Here is a 24,089-nt window from a genome sequence, read left to right as displayed (position 1 = left end):
GTTTGTAAAATACCTAGTAGTCATGAGTAATTTGCAGAGTGCTCCTGGGAAGCACCCAGATTTTTCTCTGTTTCTAACTATCTCTAATGTTGAGCAACATTTTTCTTAACAGTCTTTATTGTGGGATTGCTAATGCTAGTGCCAGAAGCAAAACACTCTTAAAGTTCTGATGGAAGGACACGGTTTTAGGTAAATCTGAAACACTAGAGACCCATTCATTCTCTCTGTATATTGTTGTCTGCCTGCTGTCCGTGTGTGTGCATGTGTGCTCGTGAACTGGGAGCTGGGTAAGGAGCAGGGCAGGGTAAGGTAGATCTCTTGGCATTTCTCATTTGTGGCACAATGGAATGTTGTTAATTAGTGTCTGTGTCTGTGGTTGTGTCTGTGATTGTGTACTTTTATCGGCAAGCTTGATAAATAGCAAGGACTGACAAGGCTTTTAACTTGGTGTGTGTGATCAATAGCAGGAAAACCTAAGTTTAGGGAAATAATTGATGTTTATTTGACACACAGTGGATTTCTTTTCTCAAGTAATGTGGATGAAGAAAAAGAGTGCAGGAAACAGAGATCTGCATTGCCATCCAGTCTTTTGGATTCCTGTTGCTGGGTCCAACACGTCCCTCACACCAGTATGGACAGAGGGATCAGAAGATGAGGCCCTTGTTGCTGGCTACTGGAACATGAAAGCATCATGCAAAGGAGAGCGTGTTGTCTTAAGAGTAATTGGGCCATGGAGTAGAGAAAACGGTGAAAAAGCAGTGGTAGGAACTTTGTTACTGGAGACACACTGAGATACAAGGGCTAGTGTATGCTGAGAGTTAACTAGTGGGAAATGTTAATGAGCTGTGGAAATTTGCTTGAGTAATCTGTTGCAAATGACGTAGCTCTAAGAGAACAAAAATATTAGTGGCTTCAGTCACTGGGTCACAACATAAAGCCCAGCCTTTCCGGAATGGTTAAGTAGTTGTCTAAACAAGGCTTAATATTGCATGGAATTAATAAAGTCAAGTAAGAAGTGTTGTGGATCTGCTTCTGTGCTCAACATCCATCAGCTTTTGCAGAGCCTAGGAATCTCAGCGCGACTCTGACATCCCCTCATCTCTGTCTTGCCTTAAACAAGTCACTGCTAACCTGGAGCTTGTAACCTGCTCCCACCACGCTCCCTTCCCCTTGCTGTGCTGCTCTCTGATTTGAGTAATCTGGGTGTTCCCTTTGGCTCGTGGATCTCCCTCTCGCTTTCCATCCAGCCTATCAAAATCCTGTGCATTCTGTCTGCGTGACAGCTTTTCCTGTCTGTACTGCAGAGCGTTCATCAAAGCTGTCACAGATTTTTGCATCTTGGTTATTGCAACATCATGTCCTTGGCTTTGGCAGCTGTAATCTGGCCTGGTTTGTATCTCTTCAGAATATTGCTGCGAAAGGGTTTTGGAGCTTTGCATTTGACAGGGAATCAACAGACATTTGACTTCTTCATCTGTGTCACCTCAGACATAAGCTGCATGTCCCAGACATGTTAACTCATTTTCCTTCTCTGAAATCTGCTCTAAAATGCAGGTTTTTTCACACCTACAAAAACTTGACTGTGATTGCCTTACTAATATGTGAAGCTGCTCCTCATTGCTTCTTGCTGTTACCCTGCCTGCCCCATATTTACTCATTTGTTGTGCTTTTTTTATGCTTAACTCTTTTTATACTTGAATTGTTACTTCTTTGAAGCGGGTATTTGTTTATTCTCATTTGTCTTGCTCTCCGGGGCCTCCTGAGGGACTAAGTCTGGATGTAGAGAGCTGCATGTCTTTACAGCTTCACTTTGCTGAATCAAAATCGCTTTCTTCCTGAATAACAGTTCACAGATGCTTCTTCCTGTCCCTCATGCTTAATTCCTGAGTGTCTAGAGACAGTTTTAAAACTGTGTGACGCTTGTTGAGGTGTGGGTCACACTTGGAGAGAGCTCTGTGGCAAGAGCAGGGTGTCATCTCTGAACGATCCACTTCAGCTTAAGTTTCCTTTCCCAAAGCATGTCTGCTGGGATTAGTGTGCATTGCATGTGTGTTTGTTGCATCCCAAATAATGACTCTTGAGGATGCATCAGCCAGGTTCCTCATTGTCCCCCCCCAGTGAAATATAAGGCATTATAAATAGTGTTAACTTTTCTTGTTTCTGTGTCCTAGTTGTTCTGTTCCAAATTCTTTGCTTTGGTGTAGTTCTGTCAGAAGTGCTGTATTTGCCAGTCTTAGAAGGAATCCCGTTCTCATGAAGAACTCTCATCGTGAGTAATAAATTCAAATTGCTGATATGTTTTCTTATTTTGGAGACCTTGGCAGAGCGGTCTGGTTGGACAGTGTGTGGGAGGACTCCATCCTGCTCACGTGGGTGGGACCTGCCCTAATTCTTGTCCTTGCAAAAGCAGCCAAATGCAACATGCACTGGGCCTGAGGCTTAGACTCCACCATGAAAAAATAGCTTAGGTGTGGAGACAAACTACTTCTGCTCCTGAACATGGCCTGGCACCTACAGCCTCATCAGAATGGCATGTGAACATGGACACAAAACCAGGATCCCACCTCTGTGTCATCTGGGTTTGTGCTGACACAAGAAAATTCAGCGTTTTGTTAATCTTGTATTACTGATGACAAAAAACTGACCAAACAAACAAAAGCATGTGTCCGGTTATGGAAAAGTGAAGTTCTAAAAGTACTGAACACCGTTTTTTCAGAAATCCATTGAATCTGGGTAGGTGCAAATAGTTGATTCCATCTTAACAGCACTTTGCTGTCATGATGTATTACTACGAGCAGCACTTTTAATCCCTTATCCAAATGAAATTCAGACACTGTAGATTGTTTATTGGAGGAACACAGGATCCAATATTCTTGGCTGAGTGTTTCTTTTTAGTAAAGGCATTCTTCCAGCTCCCCTTTCAGTACGCATTCCCTGGGCACAGTAAGTGCAGAGCAGAATCTGCAGGCTGGAATACCTTGAACATGCCAGTAGGAATAACGTTTTAAGGAAGAGTTTGGAGTGCGACAGGAGTATGTGAATGCATAAACTATAAAATAAAACAGTAAAACGCAGCGTACCAAATGCAGTCAGGGCAGAGCAAAGGAAAGCGAAGGATATTGCATTTTCATAAGCTTGCCTGAAATGTTCTGTAATTGCAAACACCAGTGAGCTGCTGTACTTGGAGATATTGAGGGTTCTTCTCTTTCAGTATAAACTGTTGATTTAAAAATGGAGTTCCAGAGCTCTGAAGTAGATTTATCCTTCAGTTACAAATAGCAAATAAAGTCATTTGCATGGTAAGCTCGTATAAATAAACAGAGGCAGTCTACGTTATAGGATTAAGGATGTGAGCCTGGAATTCCAGATGCTTTCTTTAACTGGCTGTTATGCTGAATAGTTATTGATGTTTTCACATTAGTTTTGTCATGGATTGCATGTGATGAGAATTATTTAACACATTGTGTTCCAGAGTTACATCACATTACATTGATCAGTACTAGCCTGCTCTGTAGAAAGCTTCGGAGAAAAGTAAACGTATTTGGTGAAAGAGTGATGTGATGGCATATAAAATTCATTGCTAATAAAAACTTGATGTGAAGTATGTTTGATTTTTAAAAAGATAACTAGAGAGACTTAACCAGATCGATACCTGTGAATCTGAACTACACTTAGTCCTTTGTAAATATTTTCTTTGGTACATAAAACACACAGAACTGAAATTTATGGCACAGTGTAACAGGCTTCTGCTATAAACTAAATAAAAAGGCCATGATGTTCAGGCATAAGCAGCACTGGGAAGCAGGTGATTTCCCTGAAACAGTACTTGTTAGTGGTGGCAGACGAGGCAGAAGTGTGTTTATGCATCAACCACCCTGATTATTTGTAGCTTCTGAGATTCTCTTGAGCCCGTGCTTTCACTTTTGTGATATTAAGATCTTTTTAATCATAAGGATTAAAATGTTTATTAAGTGATATGTTAGGGAGGATTCTGCATCTTGTTAGCTATGTTTAATTAGGAAAGGATAACTAATTGAGGAGTGAAGATTACAGAGTGGGAACTCAGCACAGTGGGAAATGTGTAGTAATTGATCTTGGTTTACACACTTTAATTACCCAGCCAGGTTCACATGAAAGCAGAGGCAGTTGGCAGAACCACCTGCTAATCCAGTTCTGTACATTTCTGTTTGTCCACTTCTGTGGCACAAGTAGGAATATTTGGAGCTTTTCATTTTCTTTTGCTAAGCAAGTAAAATAGGAAGTTTTCATAGCATTCCAATTAAGACTAGGTAGATGATCGGTGCCTGTCTTAAAAGCCATGGAACATGTTTCTCAGGATCTTAGAAATTGCCTGAAAGGGCACTGGAACCAACAGAAATAGCAAAAAATAAGAATCTTCCCTCTGCCTGGTGGAAACACTGTGCTAGATGGGGTTTTCCAGCCAAAAGGCGAAAACGAGTCTGAAAGTCTTTAAAAGTACAATCTGGAGGAGTTGGGGGACTGACAGAAATCCACAAACAAATATAAATCAGTGTGGACAAGGTCTAAAACTAGTAGGTAGGATTGTTTGTAGTAGGTTCATAAAAAGGACAATGAAGGAGGGTAACAGATTGGTGCCAGCATTTAATTGCAAAGACAGATAAAAGAAATGCAAGCTGAAAGTGGAACTATAGGGAAAAATATTAAGGCAAATTCAGAAAGTTCAAGGCACAAAATAAGATACAATTAACAGAAAAGAGCAAGCATATAGTTTTCTCGGTGAAACTGCTCTCAGTCAGGGCCACTTGTGTCTCTTTAATAAAATCAGCCTGAGCCATAAGGACCTACAATGAGGATATTTTGAAACAAAGGGAAGGGGAGAGCTTGAGACATTGGGAGGGTGCTTAAATAGAGAGAGAGTCAGGCATTGCTGTTGTGGTAACTGGTGCATGCCCATGGTTCAAACAGCATTTCTAGAATAATATAACATGAAAAATTTAAAAGGTTATGCGAATTTAATGGCTCTAATGCATGCTAGTCATAAAGCTTGCAACTAATGTCCTCCTGCACCTTGGGGGATATAATGTAATGCAGCAAAAAATTCTTGGTAATGCCACTTGGAGCTAGGCTTTGATTTACTGCACAAATATGATCTGTGGCAACGGCCACTTGGGAGTGAGAGGCAGCAACATCATCCCAGTGGAAATACGGACTCAACGCCACTGCGGTCTCGTTTACCATCAACCTGTCAACAAACATAGGCTCTCCCTTAGCACATTATAATTCAGCAATATGTGAATCAGCTTAAAAATGCTAATTCGGGTTTATTTTGGTCCCAATACCTGTGAAAATTTTGGAGGGATGAAGGGGCAGAGGCACAGGAAAACAAGCAATTTGGAGAATTTGTGTAGCCTATTGTACAAAGAAGTAGGTTGGTGATTTCCGAGTCAGGAAAACAAGCAATTTGGAGAATTTGTGTAGGTTGGTGATTTCAGAGTTGTGTTCTTTACCTTGTGAGGAATCCAAGATTCTTCCCCTTAGAAAATTCTTCTTTGAGTCGTAGGACAGGTCTGCTAGTTTTGGGGTGGGATGGCATTCCCCTGTCAGAACTATCACAGTACAGCTCATAGATTTCCTCAGGTTTTTGAATTAAGACAGACCAGTCAGAGGACTTCCTCTAACTGGGAGAGGAGGGTGACATTTTGGAAGGCTTGACAGAGAGGAGCCTGTTTTGTCACTTCTATTGTTTTCTGCAAGAAGCTGCGTTTACCTTAGCATTTGGACTAGAAGCATAATCTTAATCCTTGTAACATTTATATAGTGGATAGAAACAGGAAAGGAAATACAAAGTATAGAAATGCACAGGTAAAGCAATCCATACTCTTAGCTGGGTAACAGCAACCCCAAGAAAAATAAGTTGAGGCAATTGAACATGCTTAGCAAAGGCATTTATCTCAATCAGCCAGCCTAGCCATCTGTAAAAAATTGGTTCATCTAATCAGTGACCACACAATTGCTGCAGTTCTGACTGTAGCCAATGCAGCTCTACAAAATTCATTATTCAGAGTGTGCTGAAAGTAAAAGTCACGCTTCATTGCAGTTTCAGATGCTACATTTATTATCTTCCTGCTTTTCGGAATGGGATAACGCTATAGTTTCTAAACAGCTGATAGGAGGGAGCAATGTTACAGGCTGTGCTTTTGTTTCTTATCATAGGAGTAGCTTTATTGATAGGTTTGTAAACAGAAATGAAATATCAAATGGATATACTGCTTTGGTCCAAATCAGGTTGGAAGTAGCAGGATCATGTGTATGAGAGACAACCAGCTTGATTGATCAGTCCAGGCACCCTCCATTCCAACAAACTTCAGCAGCAGCTCCACTGGAAGCCTTGGTATTGAGTTGAATACTCAGAAAAGGATACATTTGCTTTAGTGGATCCTTTCACAAAGTTTGGTCTAAGTGACTTGCAAAATGTTACATGGGAAGCTTGTAGCAGAGCTGCACGCAAAAGAATTGAGCTTCAAGTCCAGGTCTGCCATTTGTATTCTCATGCTTTTAAGCACAGACCATTTTTTCTGTACAATTAAATATAGGAAAATGAATGAATTAGGAATTGAATTTCCCTCTCTGACAAGACACTGGACTGAGGCAGATTGGTTTTTTTAATGCAGATTGTATTAATGTTGTAAGCTCAACGTGTGCATCCTTGATGCATTGAACTAACTGTTTTCCCTATATTGAATCACTTTTTAAAGTGATTGATGGCTGATGTTTTAAGGCTACAGGTCAGCGTAGAACTATTGTATTCTTTATTTTTTCAGAGTTTAAAAGTGTAGCTTTCAGATTAAAAGTGTACTGTGACAAATGTTTCCTTTTGATCTCAAGACAATTAAATAAAAGTTCTAATTGCAAAGGTGACTGCACTCCACACAGAAACTTGTAAGGCCCCAGTTTGTTATGGTGAGTCTGGTATTGCTGTTGTAGTGTCAGACATGATGGGTTCCCTCTCACTGAGACAGACAAGGGTTTGACATGGCTTTCAGAAAGACAAGGAATAAGAAAGTGCGTAGGGCTTTGACATTTGGGAAAGATTCCTACTGGCAGTTTTGGTCTTTCTCAGCACTGAATACCTGCACCTATTCTGGAATCATGGAAGCTTGCCTTGGAGGTGTTCATTGGAGATCATCTAGTCTGACCTTCCGTTTGAAGCAGGGTCATTGCCACCACTAGCTCAGCAGTGGCTTTGTTCAGCCAAGTTTGAAAAGCCTGCAAGGGCAGAGATGCCTCCATGGGCAGCTGTTCTAGCGCTGCATCACCTTCCTAGTAACAAGGGGGGTTTGTAATACCCAATTTGAACTCTACGTGCTGCAATATGTGGCTGTTGCTCCTTGTCATATCTGCTGGGGAGACAGAGAAGTTGTGTTCTGCTATCTTTGTCATGGCCCTTCACATAGCTGCAGGCAGCTATGAGATTGCTCCTTGGCTGCCTCCTTACCAGACTAAACAAATCCAGCTCCCTCAGTCTCTCCTTATAGAACATCTTCCCTTTAGCAGCCCTCCTTGAACCCTCTCCACTTTCTCCATGTCTCTCTTGAATTGAGGGGTGCAAAAGTGTTGGGTTTATAACCTTTATAGAGCTCATTCTGTAGCCATGACTCACGGAAATTAGCAGCCCTGAATACTTACACTGCGAAATAACAAGGAAGTGAGTGTTGTAGAAGAGGGCTGTAAGTGATTCTAGTGGTTTCTTTGGAATTAACAACAACAACAACAACAATAGTTTATACAATGATTACATATTTTCATCCCATCTGTTTGAAGTTGGTATCCAAGAGTTTCTGCCCCCACAAAACTAAGTCTAATTGTAAAATGCTAATTGAAACCTCTTTCCCCTTCAACATAAGTGTTCATGCACAAACTCTTAAATGGGCAATAGTGTTATCATCTGTCCTGATTACCAGCAGATTAGAGGATTTCACCTAAAAATTCCCTTCACAGGAGTTCATAGCTTTTGAGTTCTACCTTGGAAGTGTGAGCAGCAGGAAATTCAGCCTACGTGGAGGCTGTAGGAAGGCTGTGAATTTTCTGTGGGTTAGTTATTTTGTATGAGCCTTCTGGTATGGGCAAGCCCTGGAAATTCAAAAGGCGCTGTGAAGCCTATGCTCTGGTATTTTAAAGGCAAGGAAAAATTGTATAAATTTATAGTAACAGTGTCTACTTTATCATGGTAGAAGAGAAGATAACTGAGGTCTCAGATGTCTCAGGATAATCCCCAAATGCTAAGGACAGTTTAAAGGCCAATCTTTACATTGTGGTTCATCCTTCTGTGTCTTTCATGTTACTTAATCACATATGCAAAGTGCGAAGTGAATAAATGAAAACTGTTACACGGGTCTCTTAACTTCCAGTTTTCTTCTACTGTTTTACCATAGCCTGACATTTCACTTATGCTCTCTCAAGCAGTTTTCTCACAGAGAGAAGAGTGTCTTTATCCTCTCTGTAGCAGTACAGATGGGGAATCTGACACTGAAGGCATTTTGCGGCTGTGATAATTATCCACTCTGTTCTCACTTGTGAAATGCAAAATATTATCCATGGCACCTGATCAGAATAGGACGGAGGACAAGCTCTGCCACAAACCTAATTTTAGCTCAACAGGCAACAACAGTGTGAAAATATATGCATTTATGTGTATATATTATGCATATGTATAGTAAATGTTATTTAAGAGAAAGCAAAAGGCTCTTGCTTCTGTAAAGCAAGAATTGTTTCTATGATGTGATAGATGTCAGATCTTTGCAGGATCAACCACCACCCAAACACTGTGTTGACTGGATTTTAAAAAAGAGAAAAAGATAGACGTTAATTCTCAATTTTGATCTAGGTTTTCAAATCTTGAGGATGAATTTTTGAAAGTAGGGGAGCACCCAGCAGCTCTCTTCCTCCTGCCTTTGGCAAACCCAGCCTGTGGTCACTAAGAGGAATCTGTGTGCCTTTGAAGATCCTGTTTGTTTTGTGGCTGTTGAGCAATTTTAAGAATCTGTCTTTAAACAGATAAGTGGACAGAACTAAATGGGCTGTCTGACCTCACCCTGTTGTATTTATCATGATACTTATTGCACACTAAATGGGCTGTCTGACCTCACCCTGTTGGATTTATCCACGATACTTATTGTAGTGCGGTACTCTTCATCACTCTTGAAGACTGACAGCGAAGCATCAGTGTATGTGATGGCGTCGTGAGTTCTTCAAACATTTTCTGTGAAGGCTTCTTGAAGTCTCAAGGCTGAAGGTTTAGCAAAGCCGTATGCACTGTGCTTTTCCTGCAGCTTTGTGGTAGCCACTAGCCCCACTCCCTGCCAACCCAGCTCCCCCTTACGCGCCTCTCTCTGTGATAATGCTGAGAGTCTTTTCCCATGTTGCTCATCTTCTTTCCTGGCATGCTCTGCCTCTGTAATTAGATCTCAGTCGTTTATTTGTGACATCCCAGTTTGATGCCATAGAACTGGAGAAAGTGCTAGCGAGCGAAAAAGGAGGAGGATTAGAGAAGAGCTCACTTACCAAGGCACTAAGTGGATGGTGTTATCATGAATCCGTTAACACAATGAACTGATTAGTTTAAACAGTGTAAATTTCACAAGGCACTTAATTTCCAGCTGCTGTTTTGTGTTGCCTTGATTCAGTCACACAATACTTTCTTCATGCGGGTGGTGCAGTGCTTAACTTGTAATCATGGCTTTCCTATTGTTACTAATTATAATAAATATATTGGAAAATAGAAAAATATTGATGTTAATTCACAGCTTCTGGTTTTTTGGCTGAATGATGTCCCGGAGAGCTTCATTTCCTAATGAACCACATTGTCTTTATGGAGCTATTTCATGGAACCCAACTTTTATCTCTGGGGCCTACAAATGGCAATAGTGGTAAAACAGGTTTAAAAGGTTCTTCCTACCACCCAGTAGAATGGACCATTACACTTGTCTGGTCTGGAGCTTCAGAAGTGGAGGTGGCAGTCTGTGGAAGCAGAACAGGGACCCAAGGCTGTGATGGAGATGTCCTGCAGCTTCTGCACGTGCTACATGTCACATGCAGAAATTAAAGTTTGCTGTTTGGTGAAGAGTAGCATTTGGCTGGGACACTGAACTGGAGTTCTGGGGTTGTGGAGTGAATTCCCACCTTATGGTGGGTTCCTGTGCAAATTAGCCAAGGCTTTTTTAGTCTCTGTGCCTTGTTTTTCCAACTGTCTTATGAAAGTAGTTTTTCTTTTGCACATGTTTATCTCTTTAGTCTACTTATGCTACATTTTTGTATCTGGAAATGTCTTATTAATTGTGCATGCAGTGCCTATGGCACTAACACAGTACTTAGTCAGGTCTTAGATGACTACAAAATTTATCAAAGCAGTAAATTAGAATCCATCCAATCAGACCTCATTCTTAGTTTGTTTCTCTTTCTGAAAGATCAAATTTAGCTGCCATGAAAGTTACATAGTATATTACTCTATACTTAGTTTACAGAATGTTTTCCTTTAGTGGCTTTCAGTGCATAAAGGACAAAGGCAGCAGTATACATATTTTACGAATAGGTAATCTGAGCTGGCAAGGAGTACAGAGTCTGCCAGGATCATCTCACTGGTTAGCAGTGCAACAGAAAGTAAAATTCACTTCTCCTGAGTTATAAGCGCAATTCTTATCCAGAGAAAATGCACTCTTTAAAAATTGTCAGTATATGTTGGAATAATTTACTTATTTCATTTGACCATGAAAGTGATACGGCAAATGTTACTAAATGGGGAAAAAGTGGGTCCTGATCAGATTATTTTCTCTAGTTCAGAGAACTGGCCTGAACTACTGCTTGGACCAAAGGGGTCGGAGTGGCCTCTGTGCTCCTTTTGCAGCACTGAAGACCATTCTGCAAGTTAGTGTGAGCACTAGCACTGAAGCAGACCTAGCTGCAGTTTGCTGTGGTCCTGACTCTAGATTCTAGTGAAACAGGGTCAAGACCAGGCTGCCTGCACAGACCTGATTAATCCTAAATCTGTGCTGTGCTCCTTTGTACCTCCATTATTTCTAATAGGTACTGACTCAACCATTTCTCTTTTTACTTTTTCAGAGGCTGCATTAAGATTAATATGTATTATCACCATATTTTTTGCCATAAGGAAGATTTCATAATATTAAGTACAGTCGCATCCCAACAGGTTGAGGCTTTTCTGCCTTTGTTAAAACACTGAGGTGCAAGAAACATCTGAGTCCAATCCCATAGAAGTGTGGGGTAAAATGTACCTTGTCCCTTATTTTATTTATTTAATGTTTTCATCTCACCAACCCCCCCATGCTGCAGAACATCATTAAGGCAGATCCCTCTGCTATTGGTCTCCTCAGAGTTTGCCTGCGTGGGGCCAGTTTGATCCTGCTTTTTGGCTGTTTCACCTCCCAGCTTGGCAGGGCAGCACCAGTAGCCAGGGGAGCAGCCTAGGGGCTGGCCCACACCTTCAGTTGGGTTTGACAGCTGTGCTATAGATTATTCTTTCTTCCCCGTGACCTCAGGGACATAAAAGTCTAATTTTTGTACATGCAAATTTAACAAACCAAGTTCCTGGAAAGTCTGTGGAAGACAGGGCTGTGTTTTGATCGTTGCTGTGTTCCCTCTGGTGTGATTTGGTTCCGCAGGTTTGGCCCTTTTTAATGATCTGGCTCCAAAAGTAAGAGAGACCTATGCAGTGATCTCATGAAAGTGTGTGAACCTGTTTGTGTTATCACCCAGCGTGGATGAAAGGGCAGAAGCTTCAGAAATGATTGAAAATAGGCTGCTGTGTGCAGGAAAGCATGGTTGTGTGTTCCCTGACAATGGGAAAAGCCACAGTGTGAGCTGAGCACCTCCTGGCAGTCAGACCTCAGATTTCAGAAGTTCTAGTATTCAGACAACACATTTGACTTTTAAAGTTCTTTGAGTGAAGAGGAAATGTGTATACATGAAAGAGAGAAAGAAAGAGAGAGAAAGAGAAGATTTCAAGGCAGGTGAAGCTCAAGGAAATACAGATGAATACAAAATGCATGGAGTTAACTCTGGTTAATATACAATTCTAATAATAAATTCTAATAATAAATCAGCATCTTAAATTGAACAGATGGAGTACTATTTTCTGTACATGGGGGTTTTTTTGCACTGTTTAAAATCTTAATGTCATTGCTTCTAATATGTTTTAGAACTCAAAGAAACAGATGCACTCCATGTAAGGCATGTTCCTTGTGTTACAAGTCAGTGGTCGGTTTTCTTTTTTTTCTGCCTTTAAGAAAACATCTGATGTGTATCTCTGAAAAAGCCAAAAAAAAGAGGAGTTCTAACTGGTGTTTTCAGTAGTTTGAAAGGATAGTAGTAGGAAACACATACCTTGATGTACCATTAATGGCATATTTCCTAATCTGCTATTCCTTTTGAGGTCACTGTGGTGTAATGAATAAAGCTTGCTCGAGTGACAGCGTTCTGCCTGGCAGTGGTACCACATACAGGAGGGCTCCAGCTAAATGCTGATGCTCCTAATTATATTTCAGAGATTAGAGCTTTTCATCTTGGCCTGCCTTGTGGCTTTTATTGCCTTTTAAAAAGGTTCAAACTACGTGGAATGTTTTACTATAGTCCTGTCTTTAAGCTAATATACTTCACAATTATTTAAAAAAATAACTAAATATGCAGTGCTTTTTTAATCGTGCGTTGTGGCGTGTGAGACTGGGTTCTAAAAATAGCATCTTTTAAACTGTAGTAATGGGGATTCTGTGCATGGAATGAGTGTGTATCATTTAGTTCTCTGGAAGTGCTCAGACTGTTACACTGAGCTACAGTCCAGACCTCAATATTTGCTAATGCTGAATTAGTCTAACACTTGGCAGCTGGCACTGTTCAGAGAATCAGGAATGTATTTGTGGTCAGCTGTGGCTCTCGTCTGGTGACACATCTCTGGCTATAAAAGCAGAGCTTGTGTGCTGGGTTGGGAATTCACCTGCCTCTGGATGGTAAAGTTATTTGTGCTGTGGTACGTGAGGCGTTGAAGCACTTTGAGGTTTGCTGTGGATGATGCTTCTTGGCGAATGAACAGCAGTGCCCTGGCCCCGCCGCACAGACCTGTTTCACTGCAGGGAGTGAAAAATCGGAGAGTTCTCATCTCAAAGCACGAAACCCTAGTCCTCAGGTGTACGAGCAAAGGGAGTTTGGGGCAATCTTTTTAGAGTAGTTCTTTTCGTAGTGTTCTTTGCTACTTCCAGGTGCATAACTGCAGCAATATCCTGCAAATAAATTAGTTTTTAAGGACATTCTGGTGCTCAAAGGATTTTTGTAATTCCATGATGGGTTTTCCACATTTGCATTTTTGGGAGCACCACTGTCTGCTTCCTTTACATTTCATAAGTGATGACTGGGGTTATACTGCTCGTGCATATAGTGGGAGAAAGAAAATCTCCTTACCAGACTCGAGTCAAGACGTGGCTCTGCGCTGAAGTCTGCTATAAGCTGCCCCAGGCAAAAGCAAGGAGATGCCTCTGTCCCACTGCCAGAATGATCCATATAATGGTGAACACCGAGACATTGTTTAGATCTGTCCCGTTCGAGCCTGTTAACTTGTGAATCTCTGGTCTGAGTTACAGTAGTCGAGCCTGTTAACTTGTGAATCTCTGGTCTTAGTTACAGTAGTACTTGGGCAGCAGTGGGCAAGGGCATGGAGTGAGGCAGACAGAAAGGAACAAATGTAAAATGTAGCAAATTCCCAAACTTCTACATTTAATGATTTTAGCAAATGCATCACCTTTTCTTTGTGTTGACTGCCTGCTGTTTTCACTCCTCTTTCTCTGCACATTCAATATTTTTCTCCCATCTGTCCTTTTCTCCTCGGCTATAGTGGTGGGACAGAGGTGCTGCCTCCTGAGTCTTCATCTTCTCAGAGCTTGTATTACAGCAACCTCATTACTCCATTCCTCCCCAGAAGTTTGTATGTGTTCATGTTTCTTTCTCATCTCCCCTTCCCCCATTCTGTCTGTGCTGTGTATAGATCTATATAGAGCAATGTGCTATCTCTGATGATCTAAATAGAAACACTACATACACAAGGTATGAAATAGTCAATATTGATCAATACATATATATGTACCTATATATGTATATCTACCTATAAAAATATGCATAAATGTTGGATGCCTAGTACCTTTTGACTGCACAAGATTTTATGGTCTTTTTATGATGTGAAATAACACATTCTTCATTGTAAGTGGCCCTTCAAACTCTGTAAGGAAAGCTTTTAACAAAAAAACCCAAACGTTTTCTTCATGAAATTCTGTTAGGATCAGCTGTGCTTTGAACTGTTAAAAGCTGTCATTTCTGTTGAATGTTTTCCTCAGGAGATATTTTTGAGTATGTTAAAATAATATCTAGAGAGAAAAAGTGGCAAGAATAGCATCTGCTATACTTGGAGGGTCTGAGAATGTGGATCTGAGTCCATCCGCTGCAGGTCACTGCCTTCTGTCCTGACGTGCAGGCTGTGATGTGAAAAGTTCATGGTGCAGCCTACTTCTGGAGGAGGGGAGGAAGCAAGTGTTATTTTTAGGGGTTTATTGGTTTCTTTTAGCAGAACCAGCCTTGGAAATTTTTACCAAAATCCCCCCCTGGAACAGATAGATGACTTTGCAATTAATACAATCTTTTATTTTTTTCTCCCCCTCCTTAGGAAATAGCAGTGCATTCCCTGTGTGTGCAACTCATTCTTGTCACCTCTGCAAGTACTTTATGATGTAGCCTGAAGCTTTAATATCCTTAAGAACAAACTATTTTTTCCCTAAAATATAATTTTCTCTTTTAGTTTCTTGTTAGGTTAGACATGAGACTAAGCATTGCTTTGTGCTACTAACATATGCCCAGTATGAGCATGAGCACACTAAATTCATCCACATTGCTGGGTATTAAAAATACCCACTTGCTGCTCAGATTCAGAGCTCTCACAAGACATAATAATGGATTTAGTAGATGTAAAGACTGCAGCAGGGTAGTAGGGGGCTGTTTGTTCTTCATGCCCTTTTTGGATAAGGCAAGAAGTGCTGGCCTTAATTGCAGCAAGAAAGATTCAGATTAAGCTTTTAGCAAAGGCAATGAAGGGCTGAGATAGTTTGTGTGCAGAGGCCATACATTTTTGGAATTCTTTAACAGATGAGATAAATGTCTGTCAGGGACCAAGTATTGATTCATATCTTGAATGTTGCCTTTTCCAATGCAGCAAATTAAAGCTTTGTATGTAGAAGAGCTCGACTGGAGAGAAGTGATGGTGAAGTGAGCTGGCATGGAACCAGTGTGCTTGTGCCTCCTACATCCAAAATGGTTGGATGAAAAAATTGGTTTATGCTAAGGCACGATGCAAGAACTTCGTCTGCATCCCCAGTATCGCTCCAGAGCTTTATCTAAGCCTGTGCCTGCCATCATGCTTGTGTGCAAGTGCTATGATGGCAGGAGAGTCTGGCTGGGACCTGTGTTTGATTGATAATCTTTTAATATCTTTTAGGCTGTTGTAAATATGTGTTTTTCAAATTTTGAAAGTTTGGTTTCAAAAATTCTCTTCGATATAATATTTTTTCAATATGTATTGCCACATACCTGGCAAGGCTTGATATTCTGTATTTGCAGAATATTCTCTTTCCCAGACAGTTCCACTAGTTTCAGATCATGCTGTTGAGTCCAGTGGATGTAATCAAAGCAGAAGGTTTTCCCCAAAAGGGTGTAAAGTCACTATAACCCCAATCATGAGTGTGTGTTTAAAATAATGACCAACCATGATTAGTTTAACCCTTATTTAATTGTTACTATTTTTCCTTTTTTGTTAACAACGAGGAAGATGCTTTCCATAAAAATCTGTTTATCTTATTAAGATGGAGAGGGTAAAATGAGTGAGTAAATGTGATGGACTCTTTTATATCTCCAAGTCTTACCCCAGGATTGCTTTTTGAACAAGCTTTACTTGGAGTTTCTGGCTGCAAGTGTAAACTAGCCAGTAATTCCCACAGCCCACAGTGTAACTGTATAAAGGAAGCCAAATTCTGGTCCAGGTCTGCAGTCTTTCCATGTGAGTTTGCCTTCTTTTGGGGATGCTCTGGAGCCACCCCAGCCTGTGTGTGTGCGTTGATGTGAAGGTTTGCTGGAAGACTGACCGTGGAAGCACAAAAATGTTCATACGTTGATTTGTTTGCTAGCATGGTTTAGTAATCAGGCACTTAACTGAAAAACAGCAGCACATAAACCAAAAGTTAAGCAGAAAGAGTTGAAAGTTCCATCTAATTTCATGGAAAAATCATACAGTATGGAGAAGTACAGGAGAAAAGAAATGAGAACACAATTCTGTCCACTGCTCTCTGATATTTTTCTTGAAGCCCAGCTTTGAGAGTGATGTGGTTACATGAGAGCTTGTGGCTTCTTGAAAATCTATGTGTCTGGAGGCTGAAAACCCAGAAAGCAAATAGAAAGAATGGCAAATGTTGGTATTGCAATGTGGGATTATTTTTAGGCTTGTTCTTACTACATTATAGGGAACCTGCCCTATTGTCGTTTGAGTTCTTAAATATACTGTGCGTTTTGATAATGTTACAATAGTGAATGTACTTACAAGCAATTGATTTTGAAATGGAAAACATTGATTTTAAGTCAAAAGATGCATTACTGGCAAAGTGTATCATATATTTCTAGTAAGCTACACAGTGTGGGGAGAGTCCATTTCGGCAAGGACTATATGTGTCTGGCATATAGAAGAAGGCATATTTAAAATATTGTTGTGTGGAGGAGAGGCCGGAGGTATTCCTTCACTTCTTAAAGGAGACTGGGGCCCCTCTTAGCATGCAGACTCACAGGTTAATTAGGAGTTCAGCTTTTAGACCGTTTATCACAGGTTTCAAAATGACTTTCTTCCTTTCCCCACCCGTCATGCGCTAACAGCTGCTCAGTCAGACACGTGGCATGGTAAGTGCATGCGTGTTTCCCTGTCCCAGCCTGTGAAGTTGTGCTGTACATTGTGGGCAGCAGGATTCCCAGATGGAGACCCTTAGCAAACGGCAGCAGCTTCTTTGTGGGTTGAACCCTGAGGGCTGAGGAGGGCAGACCCCACCGGAGCCACGAGCTGGGGACAGCCTCGGTCACTTTGCTGAAGAGGGTCTGCTAGGTCGCAGTATTGCCCACCCCATTTCTCTGATCCCTTCTCTCTCGCAGGCAGGAATGGCATCTCCTGAAAATCCCGAGCAGTTGATCATTGCCCTGGAACCCGAGGCTGCCTCTATCTACTGCCGAAAGCTCCGCCTGCACCAGATGATAGAGCTGAGCAGCCGGGCACCCGTCAACGGTTACAGCCCCAGTGACACTATTGGAACCGGATTTACACAGGGTACTACGTCCATTCATTCACTCACCTCTATATGCCTAAGTTTGCTTGAAACATGAGGGCTGTTTTCTTAACACTTCTTGTTGTCTTTGCTCTCTTGAAATGTTCCAGGCTATCATCGGTTTGCTTTGATAAACTATTTCACTGTTTACTGTAATTAAACTGGTTTAGGCATTGATCCAGCAGATGTGTTTGCGCCCACTTGAGTTTCAGCGCGCAGGTAGCTTCATTGCCTTGCCTTTACTAGGTGTTGTGGGAGTCTCACAGGAGAGGCACACTGTTTTCACAACAGTATTTTTCTGCCTTGATGGAAATCAATAGTTCATGTTGAAACATTTTTAAAATTTAATTTGTTGGAAACAATTATGTATTCCATTAGCTGCGTTACCGAAGGAATGTTAAATAACTGGATCTGCAATGAGACTTTCAGTCTGAAGTATTCCAGAGTTTTGGCAAATGCTTTTTGATGGCATCTTTATGAAATATGATTAATTATTTTCAACGCTTGAGGGAATACAAAGTACTGGAATTCCGCCATGAATTTACTTATAGAAGAGCAACTAGATATGGCACTTAGGATTTTTTGACCTGGGATCTCTTGCTAATGTCAGCGTTTGAAGACTGACTTACAATGAGGGACAGAGATCAGACCACAGTGTAAGTTGCTTGCCAAAAGGTCCTTCATCACCAAAGGTTTTTAAACTTAATATCCTGCCCGAGATTGGAGGAAAATAGGAAAAAAAAAATAATATAGGAAACTGAAGAAGCAATAAGGTGTTTGCTGCATACCAGCTCAGATTTCCCATCTGTGTGAACTGTAACAGTTGCACTGATATCGGTGTTACTGTGTCAATCTATCCCAGAAGGAATTTTTCAGAAGAATTTGTATTTTACCACGTTTGCGAGGTCAAAACAGTACAGGCAAATGGAAGATTAAGATAGTAAAGCTATTCCTGTAGTCACCGGAGGGTATTTTTTTTTTAGTTAGACAGAATCACTATATCATTTCTCATATCCATGCCTCTCCGAGCCAGCACTTGTCAGATGTGTTCAGTGTTAAGGCCCACAGAGAGCACAGGACAGTCCCTTTACAGGACACAGTCCCTTCAGGGGCCCCTTGCCTTCTGTCCCCCTCACTCATGTCCTGAACCATCCCAGATCCATGCGATTTTACATGAACTCACTTTCAGGCTACACAGGGATTTGCCTCTGGGAAAATAATAAAAGAAAAGAGTTTTTCTGGTTAAGGTTTCGAAGCTGGGCAGAATCTGGCATATCATGGATTTCTGCTAACGGGCTTATCCGTGGATGAGGGGGCACCGTTCTCCTTCTTGACTTTGTATGGTAAAAGCTACTGGGGATGGAAAAGGTTTCATGTCAAAATTAATGAAAACAAAGTTTGGAGTGAATTAATTCGGGGTTAGAATTAAAATTTCATAAAGGCATGGCAGGCACCCAAGACAAGTTGAGAACAGATTAAGGAGAAAAACCCTTTATATATAAACAGAGAGAAGCACTCCAAGGACCATATTATTGCAGTGAAGTCAAAACAAATATTTTACTGTTCCTAGTAGCCAGGATAACCTTCCTTCAGTCGTAGTTAAAGACTGGCTCTTGTGTTCACTTTTAGTCTGCAGAAGTGAATGAAAGGACTCCCATTGACTTCTGTGGGCTCTCTTGGACCTGGTGCTTGTTCTGTCGTCGAATGCTTCGTCGTTGAATCTCTCACTGGGTGCTGTCTTCACAGGGAGGGTGGGGGGGACGAGTGGAGCTGCTGGTCTTTTTCTGATGATAGGCACTATAGAAACAAGGAGCAAAAAGCATTCGGTGATTTGCCTGCTGATTTTTGTCATAAAGAATAATATTTCCATGCATGACAGGATGCCTCTCTTCTTCTGTGGTGCCTTTGAAGGTGAATGAAGGTTACACAAGGAATGATTTTTTTTGATCATTCCGTTGTAGATGTTGATTTAAAGCATAACAGCAAAGGCTCTTACTGCTCTGCTTTCTCTTCACAGACTGTTCTGCATCTTTTAAATGTCTAAGTAGCAATGAAGTCTTGTAAATTAACTGATTGTTATAATAGTATTTCTAGATAATGCTTAATTTTTAATTGGTGGATATTTAAAATATTATAAGGGTCAGACTTGGTGATCACTGTGGCCTTAAGAAGTTATAAATCTGAGAAGCAGCGCTTTTGGCTGCTTGTTTTGAGACAGACCGACATCCTGAAAGGCTGGGGAGGCGTCTTTGCCCCGAGGACCCACAATCAGCAGTGGCTTTTGGAAAGGTGGGGAGCGTGTCCCCGGCCCCGGGGGAGCAGTGGGTCTGGCAGCGCGCCGGGGCTGCCGCCTGGCGGCACGGGCTGTGCCCAGCAGAGCTGGCTGCCAGCCCGCCCCGTTCCAGGCTGAGCTTTAAAAAACAATATGAAAAAAAAAAAAAAAATCACACTATTTATAGCTTTCGTGTTAGGTTATTGGTTTTAATCCAGTTAGTATTAAGGAAGATCAGTGTGGCTGAAAAAACGAGCTTTAAAAAACAATATGAAAAAAAAAAATAAAAATCACACTATTTATAGCTTTCATGTTAGGTTATTGGTTTTAATCCAGTTAGAATTAAGGAAGATCAGTGTGGCTGAAAAAAAGGTTTTTCCTTCTTTCTAGGAACAACATTATAATGTTCCTGATTCTAATGTGATAATTTTTGTTCATTTGTTTTGCTAAGAAGTGATATGTACAGGTCTGTCAGCCTGCTTGCACTTCCTTCCTGCAGCTTATGATATCAACTTCTTCATGCTTTCTAATACTCAGTGCTTTTTTTTCTCTGTCAATGACTAGCTAAGGAACACATCCGTCGTAACCGACAGAGTCGAACCTTTATGGTGGAAAATGTCATAGGAGAGATCTGGTCCGAACTGGAGGAAGGTAGTGTCCTTTCTTGAATAAACTTTGCTCTGACTGATTTTATAATGTGGGCAGCCATTGTGTTTCCCACAAGTGTGCTGTGCGCTGCATTGTTCTCACGGTGGTTATAAATAGGAAAAGAAAAAAAATACAAGTTGATGTGCTGCTCTTAATGACTAAGGCTGATCTGCAATTCTGTGTGCTCTAGTAAAATACTGTTTATTAAGGAGAAGGTAGAAAGGAATCCAGCTTTTAAAATGCAACCAGAGTATTTTCCTCAGAATAGGCATTGTAAATATGCCATAGCATTAATTTGGTAGCCCGGTAGAGTGTACACCAGCAGCATGAGCCAGTCCACTAATCTACTTTTCATCTTTGCTACATCAATAGCCTTTGACATCTGAATTTCTTATCAGTCATTGTGTTATAGTTACTAATAAAGATCAAGTCTTCAGTGTAGACATTCATGACTTTCTGCAAGTCATTATCTCTCATGGTAATAATTCCCCCTGAGAAGCTTTCATTGCAATGTGCTGTTGTGATAACACTAACGTAAATACCATTTTCCTGTTCCTTTGGCAATTTAGGTGACCGTTATATCGTCGTTGACAGTGGAGGAGGCACAGTGGATATGACTGTCCATCAGATCAGGCTCCCTGAAGGACATCTTAAGGAGCTATACAAGGCGACAGGTAATGTCACTTCCACTGCTTGTTTTATTTATGTAATATTTTGACATGTCTGTGGAGGAAATGTATGCCTTTATTATTCAATACATTTCACTAACGGTTCTTCCTGAAAGAAGACCAGCATTCAGAATTAATATAAGCTTGGTGCTCATCAGCAGACATGGGTAAATCACTTAATGCTTCTGATGCTTTTGGATGGTAAGCCTCACATTGGGAGAGCAAGAAACTGTCATCTCCTGTGTTATTCACTCCCATTCAGACCATGACCTCCTGACACGGTCCTGGTTTGACTTCTGCTGCTGGAGTCAGCATCGTCCTGTCCTTTGAGAAGTCACCTGTGTATTGCTGTTCTGTCCAGGTATTCATGGATGTAACTGTGGAGATATGAGTAGCTGAGTGTCACAACAAGACCCTTGTAAAGTGACTGTGGGCAGAACAGAAGTTTTGCTGGATTTAAGGGGAATCATGTATTCCTGTAATTTCACGGGCAGTGTTACATGGAGGGTCTGTGATCCCCTGGCAAAGATGCACAATGGTTGGTCCCAGACAAAGACAAACAGTGCAGTTCCTTCAGTGGGTATTCCGTTCCTGAACTCCAGATCCCCTTTGACTTTGTCCTGTGGCTAAGCTGTTAAGCACATGAGTCAGCCGATTATTTGTTGCTGTGTCTCTATACCAAGTTAATCTTTATCTGTACAGTTCATCACTGAGCCTTCTCTGTCTCAATGGCTGTAAGACTACCTCAGGAAACAACCTAGTCAGAGCAAACGGGACAGTGTACATTAACTCTGTCTCCTCCTAAATATGGGTCCAACCCACACCTTCTCATGTGGGGATAAGGAAGCAGTTCCCTCTGCTTCTAATAAAAATATTTCTGTTTCATAGTGGTAGTGTTACATTGGCTGTGATGGTATAGGGGTAAAATTGAGGTGAAGGTAAGATTCTGTTCTGTATTAGACCAGCTGTTACATTTAGGAAAGATACCTCTTTCTATAGACCTTCTCCCATGACGGTCCCACTAACATCTATCTGATGTGTATTTCTTCAACTTGAAACCTAATAAGCAGTTCAGAATATTAAAGCTGTGTTTTGTTTGTAATGCAGGTGGGCCGTATGGTTCTCTAGGTGTGGACTATGAATTTGAAAAGCTCCTGTGTAAAATATTTGGAGAAGATTTTATTGAGCAATTTAAAATCAAGCGTCCTGCTGCCTGGGTAGATCTGATGATAGCGTTTGAGTCCCGGAAACGGGCAGCAGCTCCAGACAGGACCAATCCACTAAACATCACCCTGCCTTTCTCCTTCATTGATTATTACAAGAAGTTTCGAGGTCACAGTGTAGAACATGCCTTGAGGAAAAGCAAGTGAGTAGACAATTGAACCCAAATGGATGCAGAATTAACTACTGGTAGCAAAGCCAAATAATTAAAATATCCTAATTACATGTAGACCGAAAGATAATAATGTAAAAATGAAATATAAGGATGAGAAAATGGGATTGCCTGGGGTGCAGTTTCCACAATGAAAATTTCTGATCAATCTCTTGCAAAAGCATTTTTTCTACAAGACTTGCACTTGTCTGGTATTGCTTTCTATGACCTTCATTAGGCCACCACTGCATCACTTCCCTGAATTTGGCCTTATATTTTGAGTTCCTTTAGTGTTAATTGGGAATGTCAGATCAAATACAGAATTTGATGCTAGGTACCTGGAACCTTAAATTTTAGAGGCTCAGGCCCTGGAACAAATCCAAGATCTTGAGTGAAATGTGTAAATATATTGATGGCTTGAGGGAAGTTATTAACAATACCAGATCACTGGTGAAAGCATATACTGCTGCACAGAGCTCTGCAAGGGAAAGCATTCTCCTTTTGAAGTGATGGCAGGCTCTCTTCTCTTCTAGTACTTTACCAGTTATATTGATTGCTCAGTAAGTGGGGAGACATAATCCCCTGCAGAGATTTTAATTCATGATTTTCAGTATCAAGAAGGCACCCTAAATGACAAGATCATGGGCTGCTATAGAAAAGGAAGTGAAGAGGAAGTAGAAGTGGGCATTTTGCATCTTTTGAAATTCTATACTTCAGGAGACCTGGAGATGAATGGCATAAAGAGAACGAACAAGAGAGCCTGGGAATCTGGGACAGAGTGCTTGGGACCTGAGAGCAGGAGAAGTGATATTTAGTGCCTGTACCTTGGCTTCTTTCTGCTTTTTTTAATCCAGTGAATGCTGAATGTATATTGGTAAATGTACTTTAAGCTGCTTTTTTTAATCCAGTGAATGCTGAATGTAGCACGCAGGCTGAAACTCCCCCATCTCTTCCTGAAGTTATCGGTAAATGTACTTTAAGCCTAAATGACTTGGAGTCCAGCTCAGAGTCACTTCCTAAATGAGACAGAGGTTCTGAAATTATTAAAAATTTCTGGAAATATTCCCTCTCACAAGACTATCTCTTCTTATTAATAGTCGTAGTGGTGAATCTTAGAGAGAATGCTAAATGTCCCGTCAAATAAAGTGAAATTAATTGGGTAACGGGATAGAAAGTGTATAAATGTGACATATAATGTGCATGAATGAAAAAGAGATTACTGACCTATATGGATGTGTAGCAGTGATGGAATAACATAATGCCTATATTTGCTTAACAAATGTTATGCCTTATTAAAAATGCTGTGCTCCCTTCTGCCTCCCGAGGCTTCCCATACTCCTTGTTTTTCTTGTGTTTCCAGTGGCTTTGGCCTGCTACTGCTGCAATCTAAATGTTGCCCTTCTGGGGATGAGTCAGTGCTGTTTCAGATGAGCAAGCACTGGATTGACTGCCAGCTGTTTCAGGAAGCAGCTGAGTATTGGTAACACTACAGAAGGCAATCAGGCAAAGAAAACAACAATTGGACAAGCAAAAATAACAGTTCTCCCTTGAAATTTTACATTGCTGCAGTTGGTATGAGGCTGGGCTGAGACGAGGCAATTTCTTCCAACCAAAATGCATGCAGATTCTGTGAAATCATTCATTTATTTATTTAGTGTGTCTTGTGAGTGCTTGGCTGTAATGATTTAATGTCCTTTCTAACTGGTTTTTTTTTTTTTTCGTGTGGGCTTTGTGAAGGTGGCCTC

The 24,089-nt window shown here is 41.0% G+C and overlaps 1 protein-coding gene across 1 annotated transcript in view; it reads left to right on the top strand.

Moving 5' to 3' along the window:
• The window catches only part of HSPA12A (heat shock protein family A (Hsp70) member 12A), a 71,248-nt gene that overhangs the window by 29,174 nt on the left and 17,985 nt on the right, over positions 1-24,089 (top strand). The window contains exons 7-10 of the mRNA XM_014945310.1: positions 17,215-17,386; positions 20,221-20,307; positions 20,874-20,978; positions 22,080-22,338. Coding sequence (XP_014800796.1) covers positions 17,215-17,386; positions 20,221-20,307; positions 20,874-20,978; positions 22,080-22,338 — 623 coding nt within the window. The remainder of the gene's footprint in view (positions 1-17,214; positions 17,387-20,220; positions 20,308-20,873; positions 20,979-22,079; positions 22,339-24,089) is intronic.

The sequence above is a fragment of the Calidris pugnax genome, unplaced genomic scaffold (assembly GCF_001431845.1).
Source record: "Calidris pugnax isolate Ruff unplaced genomic scaffold, ASM143184v1 scaffold89, whole genome shotgun sequence".
Classification (NCBI taxonomy): domain Eukaryota; kingdom Metazoa; phylum Chordata; class Aves; order Charadriiformes; family Scolopacidae; genus Calidris; species Calidris pugnax.
The sequence above is the reverse complement of the archived record's forward strand: the minus strand, read 5'-3'. Positions and strand labels throughout refer to the sequence as shown.